This window comes from Ursus americanus, chromosome 18 (genome assembly GCF_024610735.1).
Source record: "Ursus americanus isolate L20-20 chromosome 18, mUrsAme1.1.p, whole genome shotgun sequence".
NCBI classification, from domain to species: Eukaryota; Metazoa; Chordata; class Mammalia; order Carnivora; family Ursidae; genus Ursus; species Ursus americanus.
The window spans coordinates 21,926,577-21,951,771 of record NC_142144.1 but is presented as its reverse complement, the minus strand read 5'-3'; the positions used below and the strand labels follow the sequence as shown (position 1 = coordinate 21,951,771).

The following is a 25,195-nucleotide window of genomic DNA, read 5'->3' as shown; positions in this document are numbered from 1 at the left end:
CTTTTCCAGTTCTTCTAGGTGATTTTACGTCACTAACATCATCCCAATTTAGTAATTCCGAGTGCCTAACCCTAAGTAATAGCCAAACTTTCCAACTGCAATTCACAGATGGGACCTTTCTTTTCTTTTCTTTTCTTTTTTAAAGATTTTATTTTTAAGTAATCTCTCCACCCAGTGTGGGGCTCAAACTCACCACACTTGCACACTCTACAGACAGAGCCAGCCTCCCTTTCTTAAGATGACTGCATGCATGCCTTCCACAACAGTCTTGCGGTTAGCTTCTTCTCTCACACTCATTCACTCTTCCCCTACTTCCTAACTGCTGTTTAAGACTCCTACAGGTTTGGGGTTGGAAGAAGGGAGGAGCAGTAATTGAAGTGGAAAAGTTCTAATTTAACTGACACTCTTTTAGGTTGGCTTTCCATCCCTGTGCCTGACAAGTATTTAAAACAACTCTTTCCATCGTGGACACATTCATGATTCTTGAGAAATCAAGGGATATTCAAGATGACCCCAGTGATTCCTTTTCTTCAGGGCAGCCATCTCCCACTTAGGCCCCAATTTGTTAGTTGATGGGAAGTCTTTCTGTTGGCATCCTATCAATGCCCCAAAAAGGTCTTTGGGGAAGGTTGAAAATAACTCCAAACTCTTAGATCCACAACTCTTAGATCCAGACCACTGAACACAGCTACCCCTTCTTTGCTTCTTCCGTTGAAGCTACTAGGCAGCCTGGCTCTGCCCTTCAGATTTTACAGGTGGGTATCAGATACATCTCTGCTGTGTCAACAAACTGCAGATGTGTCAGGGTCCCCAACACCACATTCAAGTTTGATGATTCGCTAGAAGGACTTGCAGAACTCAGAAAAGCTATTATCCTATGGTTATAGTTTATTACAGTGAAAGGATACAGACTAAACTCACAGTGGGTAATCAGTTGTTCTCTCCCCGTGGAGTCCCACGGAGAGCACCTAATTCTCCCAGCAATGACGGCAACATGTATGACGTCTTGTACCAAGGAAGCTCACCCAGCCATGGTGTCCAGGGTTTTTCCTAAGGGTCAATTACCAAAGCATGGAGGGTTCACATGAAAGACATTAGCTAGTCTCCGACCTTTCCAAAGGTCAAACTGATACAGTATAGCCTAGAGTCCCTACTGAACAAAAAGAGCTATTCACCATAATTTGCACTGTAACATAAACTATCTGGCATGGCTCATGGTCTCAGATATACAAAGACACTCTTATGAGGCAGGATTTTCCAAGGGATGAGAGGTTATCTCTTAGAAGCAAGTCAAAGGCCAGTCCTTTCTTTCAAATGTGCTGGGTTTGAGCACCTCAAGTCCACTTTAAAGTTAACCCTTTACTACACGGCAGGAGACGTACGCCAACCCTCCAGGTGGTCCTATGGAAGACCCTCATTCATACCTTAAGGAGATGGGGTGGTTTTCGAACCAGTCCCTTGGGTGGGGTGAGGATGGTTCTCACTACAGCTAAAAAACCCAAACCTGGATGAGTCATCTAAGGGGCTCAGCTATTTACATTTTTCATGTCCTCCTGGATAGTCTCTCTCCAACTTTTTGGGATCTTGGTTCCAGTGTCCATATGTTGTCATATTACAATATACTAACAACAGCATTTTAAAGTCAAGAGTGTTCTAAATGAGGAGGAAAAAAAGAGAGAGAGAGAGGAAAAGAAGGTGAGGAAGGGAAAGAGCAGTAGGACACTAGACACAGGAAGGGAAGTGTGTGGGAAACAAAGCACGCCCAAGTGTGAAATTCTGGTGGTTGTTGTATATACCAGGAAAAAGATGCCAAATTCTAAGGCTATCTCAACTAATGAAGAGTGTCCTCCTCCAACAGCAGTCTCTTTAGGGTTTAAATCCATTTATTATTTTCGTTTTCACTATTGTTTGTGCTGAAGGTTTTTTTTTCTTTTCTGATACTTGAACAAATCATTTTCTCATAATCTGTGTTTAAAACTAATTTATCTTGTCTAAGTGTCTACCATGCATCTCTTCAAAATAGAGTCAGTAAACAAAATAATGTCACTTTATGAGCTTGCTGCTTGAGGGACGATAAATGAGAATAGGTGAAGGGTTAGGAGACCTAAGTTGGAAATGGCCCTCTTCAGAGAATATTAACTGTAGGGAAGTCCACTTGCCTCTGAAACACTGATTTTCCCATGTTTGTAATGACAGAGGTGTCAGGTGGCTGGAGAAAACCATCCCTAATATGACATCGGGGGTACGGTTCTCCAATGTTATTAAGTTACAGTCAAGAAACCTGTAGTTCCTGCTCTTCTTCAAGCTCTCTAATTAAACTTTAAATGTCTTTTAAAGTTCAAATCTTATTTGGCTGTCTGTTTTGTGGCTCTTCTGTGGAAGCTGTTCTTATTTCTTTGGCCTCTCAAGGTAGTGTAAAAATATGTCTTAAGAAAGCTGGTGGACTAATGATAGGGCTTTACTGATTTGACTTCCTCTGTGAAAAAAAGAATAAAGAAAATGGAAAGACACATGCTTTAAAAAAAAATCAGTGTTTTCAAAGGCTCATATGAGTTTAGAACTAGAAGACACCAGATTAGTCTCTGCTGGAGTTCGGGAGTAATGAAAAAGTCAGATGGTTTGAATTAGTTTTGGTCTTATTGAGACCCCAACTTAATCATTCGAGATATGATTCACAAAAAGCAGGAAGCAAAATAGACCCATTGCCTCAGATTCTAAGACAGGAATAAAACAAATGAACAGTGACTTTCTTCCAGAAAGAAAGCAAAAGTACATCTGTGGTTCTCATGGTCAGGGAGAGGGTTGCTCTTACAGCCAACTTTCAGTCGTGGTGATACTACCCACGTCCAACTAGAAACCGAGACGATGTTGCTCGTGCTGACACACATCACAGGAAATGGAGGCAACCTCGAGCATTTAATGTACAAGCAGCAAACCAGAAAAGTCTCCTGAGAACAGGGAAGAGCCCACAGCCCTGGTGCTATTTGGGGTAGACTGAACAAACACGAATGCAGAGCCGGGAGCTAACTGGCACAGAATAAGACAGAGTTTGAACTGTGGCTCTTCACTAACTACAAATCAGCGAACTAACTTCACCAAGGCACTACTAAGAGCAATGTACTCTAAAGGATGTGAAGACTCCTTTCCTCTCTGTCTCTGTGAACACATCAATAACCTAAAACCCCGAGCAGTTAGAACAAGAGAAGGGCGAGCCACATGCCCCAAAGTGATCAAGAAGTATTTTGTCTTCTTCCTACGGAAATGTCATCCATTTTTCATGAAATTTGTAGTCTTAGATGAACTTCAGAGTGAGTAGTAATATTCCTTTTATTTTACAACACTGGAAGTAGTAGTTTCACGTGGATAGAATAGAGCTTACTTTGTATTTTGATAAACAGATTTATTTCAAGTTATACTGATAATATCTCCATTATTTTGGTATTCAAATAAAAAATACGGAAAAATTACATGTCTCTTTTGTTTTTCCAATAAATACAGTTCCTAAAATACTTTAAAGGTTGAATCATTTTAATTTGTTAAAAGAATTTTATAAAAATGAATAACCAAATTATCTATGTTAAAGATTGTGCTTTTGAATTTTTTAAAAGGGAGGCTCACCTTTATTTTACACATATTTTTAAAAGGTAGTATTTTTGGTTCAAAGTACATGAGCTTTGGAGTCATCTTACTAGCTGTGTAAATTAAGATAATTACATATATCAGCAGGGATATATTATGTGGAATATTGCAGCAGCCAGATTAAGAGAGGTCACTATTTATGGCAATGTTGACCAGAAACAATATGGAAAACTTGCTGAATCTGTTACCCTTTTTCTATGATGCATAAACAGACATTATTATATCTCCCTAAACATGGACCCTTCTGGGTCATACCCTACAGCTCCATGAGCTAATCTCAGCAAGCTGGAACTACGTGTAAGACAAAGGCATCAAAGTCAGAATACCTTTCAGAGGTCTTCCTACGCGAAGGTCAAGTCATGATGAAGTATAAGATTATCCGTAACTGTGAACAGATTCTCTCAAACCAGCATTTCTAATGTAGTAATGATATATAAAAATATTCTACAGGTCAATAATAGTTTGCCACTTTCAAAAAGCTTTTATACACATTATCTCAAGTATAAATAAGTATGCCTATTTATGACAGAGTTTCCTATCTGCCTCTTTTTGAGATCACTGTCTCAGAAAGAGAAGCCACGTACAGAGCAGAGAGCTGTTTATCCAGCTCCTTCAGGGCAGGATGGCTGAGTGACTTGCAGAAAATAACATATTTACTGTAAATACCAGATATAGTCACCTCAATTAAGGACTCGGTTTTGCCTAGGCATACCTTGGTCAAAACTCAGTAATAATCTGAACCTGAGGGGCAAAAAGATCAAAATGGAGGGCAAAGCGTTGTTTTTATTTTTAGGTCATCAAAAAACACTAAACTGTTGGTCAGGATGAACCATGAAGAAAGAAAAACAAATTCAAACTATGACTAACAAGGCCTGCTGTGCATGAGTCACAAACTGAATCAAGCAAGGCCTCTGGAAATAGGAGGAAAAGCATCTAGGAGCCACATCATAATCGAGCAATGAGCCTTATAACTTACTGGTGTCTTTGCTGAACTATTTCAATACCCTGATGAAGTCCAGGAGAAGTGAGGTCAGCCAATTTAAAACTCATCCTCTTCCCTACCAAGAATGTTCTCAGTGACCCTGAAGAGGAGTGCAGGAATGACATTCTTAGGTGTGAACATGAAAATAGTGCTAGTTGAGTCAACCTTGGGGATGACTCGTTCCCCAGTTGTGACCTAGGCATTGTGCTGACCTACTTCCTGAAGGAGGGATTAACCTTGCAAAGGGGGAACGTAATTGTTCTTTAGATTTCACGTCTATAAACTGGAAAGAGATTATATTTATAAATGAAATATCCCAGTAGCATAAAGAGTGTTGATTAAGCATAGAGGTTTGAGGCCTTTAACTTTTTTCTCCATGGTAGCTTTGTTGCTAGAATTCGGGAGAGACCAAAATTGTATTTCAAATTCTTTCGTCTTGGAGATCTATCTAACTTGGAGATTCAAATCCATAAGAGTTTACGCTTCTGATAAATATGATAATGATGAATCCTATCTGAATTCCTAACTGAATGTATGTCCTTAAAGGTATTTCTCTCTCTGCCTTGTCAATTTCTCACAAAGTCCAGGCTGTTTATCTGGGGAAACTACCATAATACTTGATCTGCCTTAAATTGATGATCACATGAAGTTATCATAAGGATTGAAACTAGTAGCACGGGGAAGGAATAAAAAGACAAAGAAGGTACCTGGACAAACCTCCCTGTAATCATTACAGACAGTGCTTGGATCCAAGACCAGCCAGCCACCTGGGAGCAGAAAGAGGCAAGCTGGTTTCACCCCAGAGCTTCCCTCCCCTTGTTAGTCTAACTGTGAAAATAGGCAAAAGAGCAAAATAACTGGCTCCAAATTTCTTATTCCCAGCCTCATTCCCTACCATGGGACAGAGAGAGATCTTTCAAGGCCACTCCTCCAAGAGAAGGTCAAGGTGAATCATGGCCTGATTTCCTTGGTTGTCATTCCATTCAAATTTCCCTCAAACTGGCATTTTCCCCTCATACCAACAGTGACGATTAAAGAATAATTATTGTAGCTAGAGTACAAATTCTACCTCTGCAACCTCACGGAAAGTGCTGGGCAGCTCTGTCTTTCCCACAGAGCTTAAAGGATGATGACTCACAAGCACTTGCATAAATTAACCTGCCAGTTGGCTGCTAATATTGCATTGATACCCTGGCTCTCCAAGCACCTTTGATTTTCCGATTTAAATGGTACGGCATGATATATGTCAAGCCTCGGAAACAGAATTGGCCTTACAACCATTTTTCTTTGTAATGGTCCATCCATCTGGTGTGCATTTGTGGGGAACTGAACAGGAATTAACCATTTCGTAACACTCACAAGTCTGTGGGACGTCTGGGTGGTTTTGCTGATTTGGGCCGTGATTTTGTCATCTTGGCTGATCCAGTTCCTGTGACTGCCACATTGACTGGGGGCTGGTCGATCTAGAATGGCCTCATTTGTGTATCTGGCAGCTGCTGTTGGCTCCCAGCTGGGGCAGTGGGGCTAACTGGGCCATGTGTGCCTCCTCCTCTAGCAGCTTAGCTCTGGGTTGGTCACAGGAGGTCACAGGTTTCAAGAGCAACAAGAAAGCAAGCCACAATGTGCAAGACTTTTACAAGTCTGTTTCTGATGTTCTAAAACAAGTACAAGGCCAGTTTAGATTCAAAGCACAAAGAGAGATGCCACCTCTTGGGGGAAGAGCTACAAAGCTACATTGCAAGGTCACGGGCATAGGGAAGGAAAAGGTTTTGGCTATTTTTGCAATCTACCACGTGCCCTTTGATCATAATTTTGATACTTTTTCTTTCAAGACAACTGATGTAGCATATTAGGAAATCCTTGACCTAATTCTACCCGTTTTTTTTTTTTTTCCCCCGACTCCACCAGGTTTCTTCTGGGTCCATTCAAGAAAGTGTGAAAGACCGAGTGATTGACTCAAGGCTGCAGCTGTTTATCACTAAGCCAGGACTCTTCACATGCATAGCTACGAACAAGCATGGAGAGAAATTCAGCACTGCAAAGGCCGCAGCCACTATCAGCATAGCAGGTAGGATGGATTCTCACAATAGCACTGCTCCAGGAGAGGGGAGAGTTGGCACTATTCCACATCCACTTGGGGGAAAATCTTTTTTCTTTTATTTCTTACTCCATTCCCCTTTGGGTGACTTCTTCCTCCTTGGGGACATTCCAGAGGTTGATCTAGATAACTGATCTTAGGTGATATGTTGCCTCAAAAAAACGAAATCCTCCAATACCTGTCCACATGATGGGTAACAACTTCCAGAAGTTCATTTCTATTTCTTTTCTCCCCCTCCCTTTCTTCCTCTTTCTTTACCTTCCTCCTTTCTTTCTTGCTTTTTTTTTTTTCTGTTTTTCCATTTCTTTCTTTCCTTTCCTTCCTCTCTCTTTCTTTCTTCCTCCCTTCTCTTTTTTTCTTTCATGGGGCTAATCACACTTTCCAGGGCTCTCAAAGAGTAACTTGGCAGATACTTAACATGGTTGTGCCAATTTCTGCATGGCTCTTTCTTGAGGGCATTTTTACTTATGAGTATTTGATCTACTTTGTGGTCTTTCCCTTTCCTGTTTCAGGAAAGTGATAGCAGGACTTACAGGTGTTTTCAAGGAAAAGAGCTGACATACGGATTTCTAGGATATTTGTGTTGAGTTATAAAGGTTTATTTTTAAAATGTAAATGCCCCAAAGCCTTCTGAGAACATTTGTGGAATTCCTAGAGATGGAAATAATCCCTGTATCAGGAAATGCCACACATGCTATACTCATAATGTGTCTACTGCCCAAGGGTCAGCAGAGATGCTTGGCCTCACATGTGAGACAAGTACTGGTACAACCTGTGCCCAGGGCCAGCTCCCCAGATCCTGCTCTGTCTTATTACCATGCCACTTCTTTGATCTTCCATGATGGGGAAATTCCTAGTAATGTTTCTGATTTTAATATGAGATGAAAAGAGACCACAGAGAAATATATATGGAGCATTGGACAAGGCTGGCCTCCTAAGTATGCCTATGAAGGCAGGAGAAGATTCTAAAACCAAGGATTCCTTCTGCCTTCTTCTCCAGGGATATATCTGCTTATAGTACCTTGAGATATCATATCAATTATTCTAGAATTTCCGTGGATGGGAAATCATTTCTCCTAGAGAATGGTGAGAATTCTAAAAGTGAATTCAACTCAATTTAACAAATAATAAAAAAACAATTATTGCTTACATAGTACCTTGTTGTTTAAAAATACTCATACATGCATTTATTAAATACTAGATTCAGGCCATCATTAGGTAGAATAAAGGATGCAAACTTAAGTTACAAATGGGATAATTAACAATGGAGTCCTTGTCTTCCAGGGACTCTCAATCTAGAAAGGAAGTCAGCCAGCCATATACATTATGGCATAGACTATGTTCTCCTACACAAGCACAAAGAAAAAAGCAAGTTGATTGGCAAGCTTAGAGCATGAGGGAGACTGGGAGTGAGAAAGAAAACAGGAAGAAAGGTCTGAAATGTGGGCTCTGGCCAGGTTATGAACAGCCTGAGTAGGTTGAATATATTCTTCAATCAGTGGGAAGTCATCTAATTATTTTAGAGGAGACAAGTGATATGGTCAGATATATCCATTATCAAATTAACAGACGTTGGGTGTAAAAGATTGGGAGGCATGGCATGCAGTCAGGAGGCTATTCCAGGCGTCTAGAAAAGTAATGAAGGTCTGAACAACAACTGCAGCAACTGGTGCAGAGAGAAGAGGAGAGATTCAGGAGACCTATCGGGATAGAAGTGATAGGACTGGAGAGGTGCCTGGGTGGCTCTGTCGGTTAAGTGTCCAACTCTTGATTTTGGCTTAGGTCATGATCTCAGGGTTGTGGGATCGAGACCCGTGTCAGCCTCCACACTGGGTGTGGAGCCTGCTTAAGATTCTCTGTCTCCTTTCTCCCTCTGCCCGTCCTCCATCTCTTTGTCTAAAAAAAAAAAAAAAAAAGAATAGGATTTGAATGTGCTAGGATGTAGCAGTGTAGCAGATATGAGAGTATGAGGAAGGTGTCTAAAATCATAATAGACAAAACAAAACAAAATTAAAAAACAAGAACACGAGGAGGCCCAGGAGATAAAGCAAAATTAAATTTTTTATTGCCTTTGAAAAACCTGGAATTATTCTAGTCTCACTATCTTATGTTTTATTTGATATTTGATCAGCAACCAATGTTAAATAAAAAATACTTATTTACAATGTCTATCCATCCCTCCATCCATCTATCTATTCAGATAATGTGTGTGTGTGTGTGTGTGTGTGTGTGTGTAGAGAGAAAGAGAGAGAGAGAAAGAAACATTTACATATGAATACTCAAATCCAAGAAAATAAACTGATTTAATCTAGTTTAACCTACACCTCCTCAGGGTGGAAGAGAAAAGTTCATGTTGCTAATCTTAAGAGCATTTCATTGTAGGTAATTATTCAATCATCCACATATTAATTCCCCGCCGGGGCTCTTCTTCCCCTTCCTCCCCTCTCCCCTCTCCCCTAGATAGCAGGGGAAAAGGGACTTGGAACATGCAGTGGTGACCTCTGGAACAAACCCCTACCACATTCTCTAGTGAAGTCGACAGCTGGAGAACTTGTGGTCTCATCGCTTGGCTCTGTCAGGACCCAGAGGACACCTCTGGCTAGCTCGGCACCTTTGAGGCTCCTCCTGTAATAGCACAGTCCTCTCCATCTCGGTCACATCCTTCATCAAGGCCCTCTCTAGGGTCTACTTTGTAACCTCTGCAACTCGGTCACCCTGTCTCTCCCTATAAAGGCAGGCCTGCTGAATTCCAAGTCAGCTCCTTCCTTATCCCTCATGGGGCCTGAAGTAATTTCTGGATCACCTTCATGTTATGCATAATCCATTTGTTATACAAAATCCAAGAGAGATTCAGACCTATTGACCTACTGACCCAGTTCTGCTGTCTACCCAACCATGTCAGGCTACCATTTTTACACTACTGTGGCCAACCCATGTCAGAGAAAGGGACGCCTATAAGGATCCTTGCTTCTAGAGTTCCAAATAAGAAGCAGGGAAAAGCCCCTCTGTTTTGGCTTTTTCCTTAATTTATACCTCTCTTCTAGGATTTTGGTCCAGAGAAAGGAATCTATAAAATGTATCCAAATTCTTAATTCCTCTACCTTCCTCCTTTCCACAACATACCAAGCTGGACAGACTCCCTCTTTAGTGCAGCACCCTTCAGGGCCTACCATCTTAAGTACAAAGATGAGTGTGAAGGCAGCGCTATGGCAATAAAGAAGGAGAACCTAATATAATGGGTATATCTACATCACCCCAAGGCAGATTGACTGCATGGACATGATCTTCAAGATGCTGAAATGACTACAGAACATGATTGCCACCATATTGTATATAGCAACATCATCCCTTCATCCCTGACCTAGCTGATGCAACTCCATTAATAAATGGAATATACCAAGAGAGAAGGCTGTAATACTAAAAAAAGTAATGGTGTCTTCTGGTGATAGAAAGAACCTTAAGTTATGGCAAGTAGCATAGAAAGGCAGTGCCTCGGGATGGAGGGAGAAGTGGTCTTAGGCATCAATGCTGGGAAAAAACCAGAGTGAAGATGGAGGGAATCAGCAATGGTAGCCTGGGGAGAATAGCAGTAGTATTTGCATGGGGAAAAAGATGGTAGAAGCAGTGCATGGACTGGTATACAGCAGCAGAGAGGACTTGAAATCTCCTGCAGCAGCAGAGTTGAATACAGATGAGGAGCAGTGATCTCAGTAAAGGCAATGGTCATGTAGGCTGGAACCAGCAATGACTTGACTTTACCCAATGGGCCTGGCAATGCATATTTAACCAGTGTTAGATGCTGTATGTGAACCAATAAATGTGAATCCTCCTGCACATGGAAAAAAAAAATGTTACTAAGATGAATGAAGAGAGATTCTCTTAAGGAACTAATTCATAAAAAGCTACAAGATGCTTTTGTTCATCTCCTGATCAGTTTTGCCTGTTGGATCTCATGGACTATGAGGTCTGAAGCTCCCCTAAGTTTCCTAAAATTTCCCCAGGCAGATCTACTGATGGTGTCTCATGAGTGCAATGGAATAAGACCTCTGAACCTCATGAGACATCTGCCATTTTCTCTTCTTTTCCTTGACCCATTCTTTTCCATTAAGTCCGCTAGATGCCTCACAATGCTCCCAGGGCCATCAATGAGGAAATTGCCTCCCAATCCTAGGCAATATTCTAGGAAAGTGAGGTCACATTTGTGAAAACAAGATACATGGAACCACTTAATTCAGAATCATTTTAAAGAAGCACGGTCTTATGCTCCCCAGACCTCCCAGAGCTTGGATATGGCATCTGTTTTCTCCATTCCTTCTTTCAGCCCCTCTCTCCTTTGGCCTCTGATGGCCTCAGAAGTCTAGAGTTTTGAGTCAGACATGGTGACTCCTTTTGACATTCTGGCAATGCTTCCTTACCCCAAATTCTCCTTTCTCTCATTTCAGCCATCCCCGTCCTCCTCTAGTGTTCTGTAGTCAACAGCCTCCTTTGTCACATTCTCTGTGTTTCACTTTGAAGCTTTTACTCCATCTGTTTATTTACTCATCCCAGCAGGAACACTGGAAATGGAAAAATCTGGTCTAGTGCTTAGGATTATGTCTAATGATATTTCTAGTGTTTGAAGGAAAACAAAAAATAAAGATCAGCCTTCATTTTCCCAAAACTCTTCCATGTGTATGCCCAAATCCTTATGCATTGTTTGAGAAATGTGATATACTTCTTTCTGACTCATTTACATTTGCTGTTAGTCATCAAAAGGAGTCAGGAAAATTTTGGAACCTCTCCCTATGAACCAGGAAGTTGCATTTCCTTCCAGCCACAACCCTGAAAGGCTCAAGTTGCAATTTAAAATCACCAGGACGCTGGGTATTTGGCCAGGTGCCTTCTCTTTGTCATTAGAACCCTCGGCGCGATGACAGAGACCAACAAGCCAGCCCATGGTCCCCGTAATGAGCATCATTCTGGAAGAGCCGGACGCCACCAAAACAGGCATGAAATCTACCAAACATTTAAAGAAGAATTAACACCAATTCTTCTCCTACTCTTCCAAACATTGAACAGGGGGGAACACTACCAAACTCATTTTATGAGGCCAACATTACCCTGATACCAAAGCCAGATAAGGATATTACAAGAACAGAAAACTACAGACAGCTTTCCTTGATGAATACAGATGCAACAATTCTTGACAAAATATTGGCAAGCCATATTCAACATCCTGTTAAAAAGAGCACTTATCATGATCAAGTGGGACTGATTCCTGGGATGCAAGGATGGTTCAACATACACAAATAAATGTGATAAACCACATTAATAGAATGAAAGATAAAAAATCACATGATCATCTCAATAGATGCAGAAAAGCATTTGAAAAAATGCAATATCCTTTCACGATAAAAACGCTCAACAAACTGGGTATAGAAGGAACATTCCTCAACACAATAAAGGCCATATATGACAAACCCACAGCCAACATCACACTCAATGGTGAAAGGTTGAAAACTTTTGCTTTAAGATCAGGAACAAGACAAGGGTGCCCACTTTCACCACTCCTTTTCAACATTGTACTGAAAGTCCTAGCCAGAGTAATTAGGCAATAAAAAGAAATAAAAGGCATCCAAATTGAAAAGGAAGAAGTAAAATTGTCTGTTTGCAGATGGTATGATCTTATATACAGGAAATCCTAAAGATTCTACAAAAAAACCATTAGGACTAATCAACAAATCCAGTGAAGTTGCAGCATACAAAATCAACATAGAGAAATCAGTTGTGTTTTTATACACTAAGAACAAAACATTTGAGAAAGAAATAAAGAAAATCATCCCATTTATAATAGCATCAGAAACAATAAAATACTTAGGAATAAGTTTCACTGAGAAGGTAAAAGGTCTGTATGTTGAAAACGGAAAGATTTTATGAAAGAAACTGAAGACACAAATAAATGAAAAGATATCCTGTTTCATGAATCAGAATTAAAATTGTTAAAATTCCCATATCACTCAAAGCAAGCTACAGATTCAATGCAATACCCATTAGTATTTCCACGGCATTTTGCACAGAAATAGAACAAACAATCCTCAAATTCTTATGGGACCACAAAAAACTGTGAATAACCAAAGTAATCCTGAGGATGAAGAATAAAGCTGGAGGCATCACACTTCCTGACTTCAAACTATATTACAAAGCTATAGGAATCAAAATAGTATAGAATTCTCATAAAAACAGATTCACAGACCAATGGAACTGAATGAAGAGCCCAGAAATTAACTCACATATATATGGTCAATTAATTTACAGCAAAGGAGCCAAGAATACACAATGGGGAAAGAACAGTCTTTTCAATAAATGGTCCTGGGAAAACTGGATAACAAAACAAAAGAATGGAACTGGACTCCTCCCATCTTACACCATACAAAAAAACAACTCAAAATTGATTAAAGTCCTAAACATAAGACCTGAAACCATAAAACTCCTAGAAGAAAACATAAGTAATAAGCTTGACATCAGACTTGGTGATGATTTTTTAGACATGACAACAAAAGCACAAATCACAAAAACAAAAATAAACAAATGGGATTGCAACAAACTAAAAAGCTACTGCCCAGCAAAGGAAACCATCCACAAAAAGCAAAGGCTTCCTATGAAATGGGAGAAAATATTCTCAACTGTATAATTGAGAAGGGGTTAATATTCAAAATATATAAAGAGCTCATACAACTCAATAGCAAAAAGACAATCCAATTTTTTTTTTTTTAAATGAGCAGAGGATCTGAACAGACATTTTTCTAAAGAAGACATACAGATGGCCAACAGGTACATGAAAAGTGCTCAACATCACTCATTATCAGGGAAATGCAAATCAAAACCACAATGAGATATTACCTTCTAACTGGATGACTATCACAAAAAAAAAAAAGAAGAGTTAATAAGTGTTAGCAAGGATGTGGAGAAAAGGAAACCCTTGCGCACTGTTGGTGGGAATGTAAATTGGTTCAGCCGCTATGGAAAACAGCATGGAAGGTCCTCAAGAAATTAAAAATAGAAGTACCATATGATCCAGCAATTCCACTTCTGGATATTTATCCAAAGGAAATGAAAACAGGATATTGAAGAGGTGTCTACAGCCTCAGGTTTGTTGCAGGATTATTCACAATATACTGAAACAGTAGAGACTAGTTACAAGCTATGGAAACAACCTAAGTTTCTGTCAACAAACAAATGAATAAAGAAGATGTGATATACATAAAATATCTCATTGTACATCTTACAGTGTCTCATAGACATATATATATATACAATGTGGTATTATTCAACAATGATAAAGAAGGAAATCTGGCCATTTGTGACACGGATGAAACTTGAGGGCGTTATGGTAAGTGAAATAAATCAGAGAAAGACAGATACGTATGCTATCCCTTATATGTGGAATCTGAAAAAATCTACCTCATAGAAACACAGAGTACAGTGGTAGTTACCCCGTGCTGGGTGGTGGGGGAAATGGAGAAATGTTGGTCAAAGGGTACAAACTTCCAGTTATAAGATGAATAAGTTCTGGGAATTCTTGTCCATATGGTAATTATAGTTAATAATACTGTATTATATACTTGAAAGTTGCTATGAGAATAGATCTTAAGTGTTCTCACCACAAAAAAGAAATGGTAATTATGAGACATGATGGAGGTGTTAGTTAATGCCAAGGCGGTCATCATCTTGCATTATATAAATGTATACCTTAAACTCACACAACATTATAATTATATCTCAGTAAAGCCAGCAAAAAAAAAAAAAAAAAGACAAAAGGATTCAGTAGAGGAAAAGTTTGTATTTTCCATTCTCAGTGGCATTAATAGGTCCTTCCTGGAAGACTGAGGTTTAGAGCTCCATCTATTCTTATCCAGTCTGAGAGCACAGGAAGGAGTCTATACTCCATCATAAGCCACTCCTCATTCCACCAACACCCCCACCACCTACAATGCTCCTTCTTTGGACTGACCTCAGGATCTGGGGCTTCCAGTCACTAAATTTAAATGTCAAATGGATATATGCAGCATAACCAAAAATGGGCATAGGGAGGGAGCTGATGTGGTAGTATTGGAGTTCCCCACCCCTCCAATGGACCACATATTTATAAACTCTTTATTTGAAGTGTTGACAGTTCACACTATTACCAAAAAAAAAAAAAAAAAAAATAGAAGTTTGAATTATATTTTCACAATCAATATAGCTAACTGAATGTACTACCCTGTTTCACGGTCTCTCCCGTGTCCGACAGTCACACTCCCGCGACCCTGCAATGCTCTTTCCGGTTATGAGACTCGTGGGGATGCGTCAGAAACACAGGGCCACCTTTACCACCCAGGGCTTCAGCCAGGATAGGCAGAGTGCTCTTACCAACAAAACAGACACTGGCCCTGGGTGTTTCATGGTGGCTTTATCTGGTTTCAAATTGATTCAAGGTGTTTGTTTTTGTTTGAAATGAAAGGGAAAAGAATAAATGAGGAACAGCCAGTAGCCACGCTAAATTGCTGTCAGCTGCTCTGCAGTGAGGCCTAAGAGGCGAGCGTTCTTCTTTACAATCGCAGCTTTCTCATGTTAAAGTTACTGTGTGTTTTAGAAGACAGCCAGAATTTACTGGCTTTTCCAGACAATTTTAAAGATACTACACATATTGAGGATGATTGGAAATTTTTGGAATCTTAAAAAAAAAATCTAGTTTTGAGATCAAAGCACTTGTTCATAATTGCAACATTCTTGGGTCCTTCCCCTGCTCCCCGCCCTCCCTCCAAAAGAAAACGTGACTGGAGGAATTTCTGTCAGAAACACATGGAAGCCCTATGATTCTCTTACCATTCGTGACACATCCAAGCACCCTTAAATTGGTTTCATTTTTCTTTCCTTACTCACCCTTGAAATGGAACCCTATCTAAGCTTATTATCCCCTCCCAAACACTATGGCTGGGTTCTCTTTGGCATTGGCACATCCTCATGGTATTGAATCCTTCTTTTGCATCTTAAATTGAGGGCTCTTTCAGATACATAACGTTGGCCTCCTGGTATTTCAACAGGTTTCTCTGCTCAGCTGCTATTAGAACCTGCCTTTACCCCTTCAAATTATAGACCATTTTCTCTAGAATCTCCTTTCATCTTTTCTTTCTGCACAGCGGCAGAATTGTCTTGTGGCTTGGGTGCTGTAGGTGCTTTATATAGGGTGGTTTCTCATCGTTAGGCTTGTTTTCGTGATACAAAGTCCCTTGGTGGGTAATGGAGGGGAATTTGGAGCCATGACACTGCCTGGACTGATGATGCCAGTGATGGACCCAGGTTGAAAAGAATACAGTTCCTAGAGACTCTCAGTTTTCTCTTTTAATCTCCTCTAAATCTGCCTGTTAATGCAGTATCTGGCCTCCTAACCAAAGAGAACTTTCCAGAAACTTAGGAATTAGAGATATCAAAGCTATCTCTTGCAAATCTTAAAATTAAAATACACTAACTTTTGTTTCTTTTCCCCTTTAATGTGATTTCCTGTGGGAACTTCCTTTCCTGTTAACAGAATGGAGGTAAGATATCACTGTGACATCAACGTTTTGTTTTGGTGTTTTTCGTTTGACCTGCCCTTTGTTGCTATTTGCTGAGTACTGTAACTTTCAGAAACTTTCTAATTTCTAATCCTTTTAGTACTCTTACAAGATGATAATGAAGATGAAGATAGGTAACACGTATTGAATATTTACTGTGTATCAGACACTGTGCTAAGAGCTTTACATGCATTACTTAAATTTATCCTCAGGACATCCCTATGAAACAGGTACTATTATTATCCCTATTGTACAGAAAAGAAACTAAGAGTTACTTTGAAATGGAGAGTTCAGTGACTTACACAAACGGTAAGTGATAGGCTTGGAAACTGAACCCAGAACTGACTGCCCAATTCACCTCATAGCTTTATCTTGTAGATAAGAAAGTGTCACCTTTTAATATAACATTTTGCAATGTACAGTGATCTGTTTTCAGTAAAACTGACTTTCATAAAAACCCTATGAAATGTCATAACTATTTGTATCTAATTGTTAAGTAACAAAACTGAGATTCAGAATGATTAATCAATAATAGTAATAATGATAATAGCAACTAAGTTTTATGGTATATTTATGATCACCACTTTTCTCATATTAACATTTCAGTGACTTTATGGGGCAAGACCTATTATCATCCCTATTTTTTAATATGAGGAACCTGATGCACTAGGGGTTGCCCAGACCACATGGCTTGCAGACTATAAACCCTCAATCTGAGCTCAGGTAGACAGACTCAAGAACTTAGATTTGATAATTACTATACTAACCCAGATAGCACGGTAACTGAGCAAGACCTGGAACACCAACCACTGATTCGAATTCCATGGAATAAAATAATTCATTGCATAAGAAAATTTGGTTAGTTTTGTTGACTGTGAGCACTGGGTGTTATACACAACTAATGAATCACTGAGCACTACATCAAAACTACTGATGTACTATACAGTGGCTAACTGAACATAATAAAAAAAATTTGGTTAGTTCTTAATCTTGTGTGAATTCATGTAGCTTTGATGCATTCAGTAACTTATCACAGTTCTTTTTAAAGATTTTATTTATTTGAGAGAGAGAGAGAGAGAGAGAGATCGATCATGAGCGGGGGTGGGGTGGTAGGGGGTAGAGGGAGAATCAGATTCCCCGCTGAGTGGTGAGTTGGTATGGAACTCGATCCCAGGACCCTGGGATCATGACCTGAGCTGAAGGCAGACGTTTAACTGACTGAGCCACCCAGGTGCCCCACTTATCACAGTTCTGAGAGACAGTCCTGTCCTCAAGGACTCTACAGTGAAACTGAGTATCTACTGAACAGATACACAACATAAATGTGGTAAAAGTTAAATTAAAATGCAGGCCGCCAAGAAAAGAGATGCCATCTTTCCTTCACATGCCATTCAGCACTCCTGTCCTTTCAATGTATTTTTAAACCACTCACTCTCTTTCTGGCACTATATTGGAAAGCAGAAAAACAAAACAACTTGTATGTATTCACTGCCCCCAAGGAATTTACATTTTACTAGGCGCACGTATACACACACACACAATGTAATAATGGAAGCATGGACAAATTCCAAGGACTCAAGGACAGAAACAGATTACTCAAATGTAAGTAAATGCAAATGAAAAATCAAAAACCCCTTAGTAGTCAAATAAATGCTAATTAAAGAAAAATTCCATATTCTCTTTCACTTGTGATAATAGGAGCGCTCTCAAATGGCTGGAGAGAGAAAATTACTATAACCTCTCTAAAGAGCATTTGGCAGTTTTTATTAAGAGCCTTAGGATGGTTGTATCTATTGATTGGCTAAATCCAGTTTTAGTAATCTATGTTAAGGAAATAACAAGTGTATGAACAACAAAATTGAAAACAACACTGTATTTATTTAATGAAATTTATGAGCAATGTAAGTATTTACCAATAAGGGAAATTGGTGTCATTAAAAACCATGCTTTTAGGGGTGCCTGGGTGGCTCAGATGGTTAAACGACTGCCTTCGGCTCAGGTCATGATCCCGGAGTCCCAGGATAGAGTCCCAGGATCAAGTCCCAGGATCAAGTCCCATGTCAGGCTCCCTGCTCAGCAGGGAGTCTGCTTCTTCTTCTGACCCTCTCCCCTCTCATGCTCTCTCTCACTCTTTCTGTCTCAAATTTAAAAAAAAAAAAAATCTTTAAATATAAATAAATAAATAAAAACCATGCTTTTGAAAAATATAATAGCACAGGCAAATGTTTCATTATATTATTATTAATTATATTATTAATAATGCTTATTATAATCATGCTAAATAAAAATTCAGGATACAAAAATACATTTACGGAATACTTCTAAATATACTGTATATATAAATATATGTGTATAACTATATATAGTATATATAAAACTATATATTAGACTTATATATATACTGTTTGTAACCGATACATGTACAAATACATAAAATATGTAGTGTTTATATATTTGGCTAATATAATTTTCAAATTTTTTTAAATTAAAAATGTTTTCTTCTTTACATCATCTTTTACATCTTTATTTTATACAAAAACTAGCTACTAATTTTGGTCAGAAGAAATACAAGAGGTGTTTTTCAGAGAAAACCATGTCCTTGAGGACACCATGTTTGGCATTTCAGAAAAATGACATTTGATCTATGTCTTAGAGCAGGGGCTGGCAAACCCTTTTTCTGTAAAGGGCCAGATATTAAATATATTTGGCTTTTTATGTACAGGCTCTGTTGCAACTTTTCAGCTCTGCTATAGCAGAGCAAACACATCCGTAGACAATTCATAAATGGCTGAACATGGCTCTGTTCCAATAAAACCTTACTTATGGACACTGAAATTTGAATTTCATGTAAGTTTCACTTCTTTTGATTTTTTCAATTGCTTAAAAATGTAAACACCATTCTTAGCTCACAGGCAGTATAAAGACAGGCAGAGGGTGGAATTTGACTTGTGGATTATATCCGCTGACCCCTGCCTTAGAGAATGAATCGTATACAAAGACACTAAGCGTGGAAGAATAAAAACAATTTTAGTTTGCTTTGGAGACTGGAAGTGGTGCAGAACCCCGTCATCACACTTGCTGGGAAAGTACAGCGGCTGTAGGCAATTGCTATATAAGGAAAGATCTGTCTATACAGTAGTTCCCCTGTATCCACAGGTGATATGTTCCAAGACCCCCAACGGACACCTGAAACCATGGATAGTACTGAACTCTACAGATACTATGGTTTTTTCCTATATATACATACCTATGACAAAGTTTAGTTTATAAATTAGGCATAGGAAGAGATTAACACCAGTACTAATACAATAGAACAATATACTGTAATCAAAGTTATGAATGTGGTCTCTCAAAATATCGTACTGTACTCACCCCTCTTGTGATGACGTGAGATGAGAAAATGCTTACGAGATGAGACACAGTGAGGCTGAGTGATGCAGATGTGAAGACGTAATGGGAGGCTTCCTGTGACCTTCCCATGGTGCGTCAGGAGGAGCATTTGCCTCTGGACCATGGTTGACCGAGGACAACTGAAACCAGGGAAAGCGAAACCATGGTTGAGGAGGAAGTACTGTGCCAGACGACAGGTAGAGCTCTCAGGTGTGCCACCCCTAAGGAGGGTGGGAAAACCCGTGCGAGTTTCCACTGGAGGCATGGGACTGCTTTAACCCAAACCAGCCTCAGCTGGCCATCTGGATACGCCCTTGGACAAAGAACTATGTGTTCAAAGGGAATCGAGGTCCCCCTCATAGAAATTGCAAAATGCAATTTGCAAAACATTGAAAAATGCTCTACTGGATGTGGTTCATATCTGTTGAAGCAGAGAGAAGTAAGAGTAAAAACTGTAGTGAGAATCCTTTAAATATTCGATTTGACCAAGGAGAGTTGTCTGTTATAAGTTAAGGGAGGGACTTGAGACCATATATCCATCATTGCCGCTAAGAAGACATTTTACAGAAAGGGAGGTCAGCCAGGTTTCATGTGTTGGGAGGCAAGAGAGGGACTGGCTCCATGTGCATTATGCACTAGCATTTTTGGAGCCTGTCCGGCAGACCGTTCCAAAATAACCAGCATTCTGTGAATAGATCCCTGTGACCTGTGCCCCATTGTCTGAAGGACCAAGAGGACCAGCTGCTTCTGGTGCTGTTCCATTGGCAGTTCCAAGAGCTAAGAGCAGAGGAACCCAACATCAGTTGGACAGTTCACTTGCAAAAGATAGCAGAAGACACCAATGGAAATTCTTTGCATTCATCTTGTCCCCCAGTTTTTGCTGTGAGCTTCTTTTCAATTTTTTAAGTGATAGGGTTAGGAGGATGAGGGACTATGGCCCCATATGCCTCCACGTCTTGCCTCTGATAATCTGATCACTATGAAAAATTAGAGGTTTATGAGTCTAGAAAAGAGGCGAGGAAAGGGAAAAGGAAGTTCTTTAAGCTCTGAAAGTGTGATGGGCAATCTCCATATGTGTATATGTGTATGCGTATATATATGTTATATATGTGTGTATATATATAATACATGTGTACTTGGCCCTGTATATCCTGCACCTTGTAGAGCTGAATTTAGCATAGATACACTTCCAAAGCTAAGTCTTTAGTACTCCTAGGAAGATCACAGAGGCATAGAAAATTAATAAGAACCATATACATTATATTTTGTCTTTTCCCAGCATACAAAGGGTTTCCACAGGCTACTTCTCTGCAAGTTGGTAGAAAGAAGAACCAAAATCACAAACCAAGATCTCATTTCTATTCAAAACCTATTCTGGCTTGTTTGTTTTGTTGTCTTTTTTTTTCTTTTTTCTTTTACATTATGAAGCGAGGACCCAGTACTATCAGGCGAATGCAGGTTTTTCCAAAGATTTGTCTAGGGTTTTTATGAAGAAAGGCAGCAGACATACACAGAGAGAGATTAATTATTTAATTGTCAATAATCCTTATTTTTGAGGCTATTTTTATTAATTTTTCTTTTGTGTACCTTTTCTGGGTTTTTTTTTTTTTTGCTTGTATAATTAAAGGAAAAATCATGAATATTTTTTAATTTAAAAAATACTTATGGAAAAATAAAGACAGTCAGTTGATGGTTAACACGTGACAGCAGGACCTGGATGAATAATTCTCAGCTCAGAGGCACTCAGGGAAATATTTAACTTTTACGTGATGTGGTTTTTGTGTAAAATAAAAAGAATCCCACCTGCTTTTATCAATCCCCTCTTTATACCAAGATATTATATTAATATGTGAGACCATTTAGTAAGCCAGTTTGAAGTACTTCTGGTTATTAGATATTATTCTTCAGTTTTTTAAAGTACAGCATCCTTGCCTTTCTTGAACTTTCTTAGTGTTATCACAGACCAGGTTTCCCTAAGAGGCTGGGGCACAAGCTATTTCTCTGGGTTTTTGCTCAACCTTTCCTGGCCCAAGTTTTCATGACAGCTTTGTGTCTTCTTATTCAAGGCCTTCATTTATAAAATGAACTACAAACTACAAGTAATGTAATAAAATTCATGTTGGCTAATTAGTAAAAGGCTAGTCTGAATTAGAGGAAGAGTCTATATTATGAACATAATTTCAAAGTATGGTATTTCTTGGAAGTTCATCGTTACCTAAATGAGCTATACGCCACTTAACAGATTTGCTTTGAACATTAGTCAGCCATGGTCTCTAATTCAGGTGTCAATTGTTCGGATTCAAATGGGTTCTCTTAACAATTTAAAAATTTCTCACAAATTCCAATTTAATTCTCTTACCTTAAAATCCTTTACATAAAGATAATGAACTGTGAAATCGCAACAAGTATACCAACCTAAATGAGAATACAACTTAGTTTTTTGTCATTGTTAACAACAGAGATCTGATGGAAGGCATAAGAATGTGTTGAGACCCTCACAGTGTATACACATAATAAGTGCTCAGGAAATATCTGTCAGGTGAGCGTAGGAGTTATTATTATAATTCCCAGCATTCCGTTAGGGGGCAGTGGGTATGTGCAGAGAAGACCAGCAGTATTTTTCCATTCTTCCTCTCATTCTCTTCAGTTGTTACAGCAGAGAAGCTTCTACTCTTATTTTTGTGCTAGCAGTATACAATTTTTTTTCCTCATATATTACCCATTAACACACAATCTGAGTTCAGAAAAACTGCTTACATCACTCAATAGATTAGGCCCATGGGGCTCGGAGTGACCAGATGACTTTCCCCAAGTCATGTAATGAGAAAACAGCAAAGCTGAATATCTACTTAGCTCCTTTGAGAGCCTGATCCCAAGCCTCCTCCTCCCTAAGTGACTTTCATTTTAGTCTTTAATGAAATGCTGGGAAGATGTGTGAGTGAGAGATCTGGGTACAGGAGGTGTCACAAAGATGTATGTCTTCTATAAAATTCAGGGACTTAACTGTTGTAACACGTAAATAAACTATGTTCACAAAGCTGGGTCACCACAACTGTTATGCTCAATCATTTGTTAGTTGTCACGATGTATACGTTTTTTTAGATGCACTTTACTTGCTGAAATCGGCTCCATTTGTAAGAAGCATACGAAGCCCCCTAACCAACAGTAGTTAAATTCTATTTAGAATGTAAAATAATAAAAACACTCAAATCTATTCAGTCTTTGGTAGTTCTCAAAGCTTTCCACATCCATTATTACATATGACCCTCATAAGATGCCTCTGGAGTAGCTGGAGGTAGTAGGATTATAGCTGGGAAGGAAGACAGTATTCAGACAGCACATTTCAGCCAAGTTGCTAGTACAATCTTCTCCTATTGCTGTGATGCAGGGGTGGATGTCGGGGGGAAAAAAAACAAAACACCCAGACTGAATGCTAAGAAATAGTATATGATGGAGAACATTGTTCATTTCTTCCTTCAGTAAACTACAGAAAGATAACAAAGGTTACTGCGCCCAGTACAGAGGGGAGGTGTGTGATGCTGTCCTGGCCAAAGACGCTCTTGTCTTCTTCAACAACTCCTATGCAGACCCGGAGGAGGTCCAAGAACTACTGGTTCACACCGCCTGGAATGAACTGAGAGCAGTGAGCCCATTTTGCCGGCCGGCTGCCGAGGCTTTGCTGTGTAACCACATCTTCCAAGGCTGCAGCCCTGGAGCAGTGCCTACTCCTACACCCATTTGCAGGTAAAATAAAAAAAACAAAGAAGTGGGAAAATTCTGTTGAATGCAAACAGGAAGAGTTTTCAAAAGAAGCTGTCGTGTGCTATGATAAACGCAAAAGGTGGCTTTTGTCCAAAATAGAAAGTAATTAATCGGACAGAATTCCTACCATGTAAATCACTGATGACATCCTATAATACAAGGGCTCTGAGCTTCTAGAAAATGTCATAAAAGGTAGAATATTCAACTTGTTATTGTTCACATTATCATATTCATAAATAGTCCAGCCTTCTATGAAATAAAAAAAAAAAAAAACACAAATGTGGACCTCATTAGCAAGCTACAATAGAGAAGAGAAAAGGTCCGTGTCAAATGTGTCAGCACTATTTGCCAATGAATATGAGATCTTGGTGAGCATTTCAGAATATTACTTTCTATAACATGTATATTATTTTAAAACATATTCCACCCGATGTTCTAATTTAAATACTAACATTCTTTCTCATGGCGAGGAGTGGTGGTAATAAATAGTTATTTCTTTAAAACCCCCATACTCTTTAAACATGGAAATTCATAAATCCATGTTTGATAGAATTATCTTGCCTTTATTTACTTCTTATGTAGGAAAGACAGGAATCGAACTGGCTTTTGAGCCAAGTAGAACAAAGTTGAAATACTGTTTGTACTGCTTTCTAGATACACGTAATCTTGGCTAACCTTCAGTTTCCTCATCTACAAAACAGAGAGGATTACAGGATAAACTGTCCTCATGGTATATTTTAGAAACTGGATAGATATTGTTTTCTTCTGAAGAAAATACATGAAAACTACCAACAGCACATTTCCACCTTTGTTTTGATAAAGCCAATAATTAAATATTGAAATAATCATAGGGCCTTGAGGTCATTAAAATAGAATGCTCTATTCCTCAATTCACTGCAAATTTTGAGGGCTTGGAGAAATTGTAAGAGGAATATAACTTGTTGTTACTTCACCCAAGAAGATTATATTTTCATCAGGCATGATATCTAAGCATCTCTTGAGGAACAATCAGAATTAAAATTGAATAGTATCTTTATATGCTAGCACAAAATAAATTTATTAACTTTCCAACATGTGTGTCCTAGGCCAGCTTACATGTAAGAGCCTCAGATGTTCTTTTTAAGATTGAGAATAATTTACCTTTTTTGCTTTTTTTAGATTAAAAAAAATCCCTTTCAATGAGATTTCACATTTATTAGGATAGCATAGTTAATCGTCTCCTAAATCTCTAAGTCAATTGTAGTATACTTAAAGAAATTACTTTCCTTAGGGCTTTTGTTTGCCTTATCCTTCCTAGTGGTTCAAAGGTCTTCAACCATTTTGCATTTCTAGTTATTTGTGAGATTTTTAAAAGCATTCTATTACTCATAGTTTTCTTTTCTTCTCTTCTTTTTTCTTTCTTTCTTTCTTTTTTTTTTTTTTTTGTTTGTTTCAGGAGTAGAATTCAGTGATTCATCACTTACATACAACACTCAGGGTTCATCATAATAAATGCGCTCCTTAATGCCCATCATCCATCTAGCCCATCCCCCACCTCCTTTCCTCCATCAACCCTGAGTTTGTTCTCTATCTTTAAGAGTCTCTTATGGTTTGTTTTCCTCTCTCTTTATTTTCATCCCCCCATATGTTCACCTGTTTTGTTTCTTAAATTCCACATATACTCATGCTTTTCTAATCATAAATAGTAATTAAATGATTTGTGCAACTTTCCACGAATGACAAAGAATTTCTTTTACTTGACAAATATTTACT

At 38.9% G+C, this 25,195-nt stretch overlaps 1 protein-coding gene across 1 annotated transcript in view; it reads left to right on the top strand.

Annotated features, from left to right (window-relative positions):
* Positions 1-25,195, top strand: part of MUSK (muscle associated receptor tyrosine kinase) — an 87,420-nt gene that overhangs the window by 48,547 nt on the left and 13,678 nt on the right. Inside the window, exons 8-10 of the mRNA XM_045814835.2 lie at positions 6,530-6,689; positions 16,267-16,273; positions 23,162-23,425. Coding sequence (XP_045670791.2) covers positions 6,530-6,689; positions 16,267-16,273; positions 23,162-23,425 — 431 coding nt within the window. The remainder of the gene's footprint in view (positions 1-6,529; positions 6,690-16,266; positions 16,274-23,161; positions 23,426-25,195) is intronic.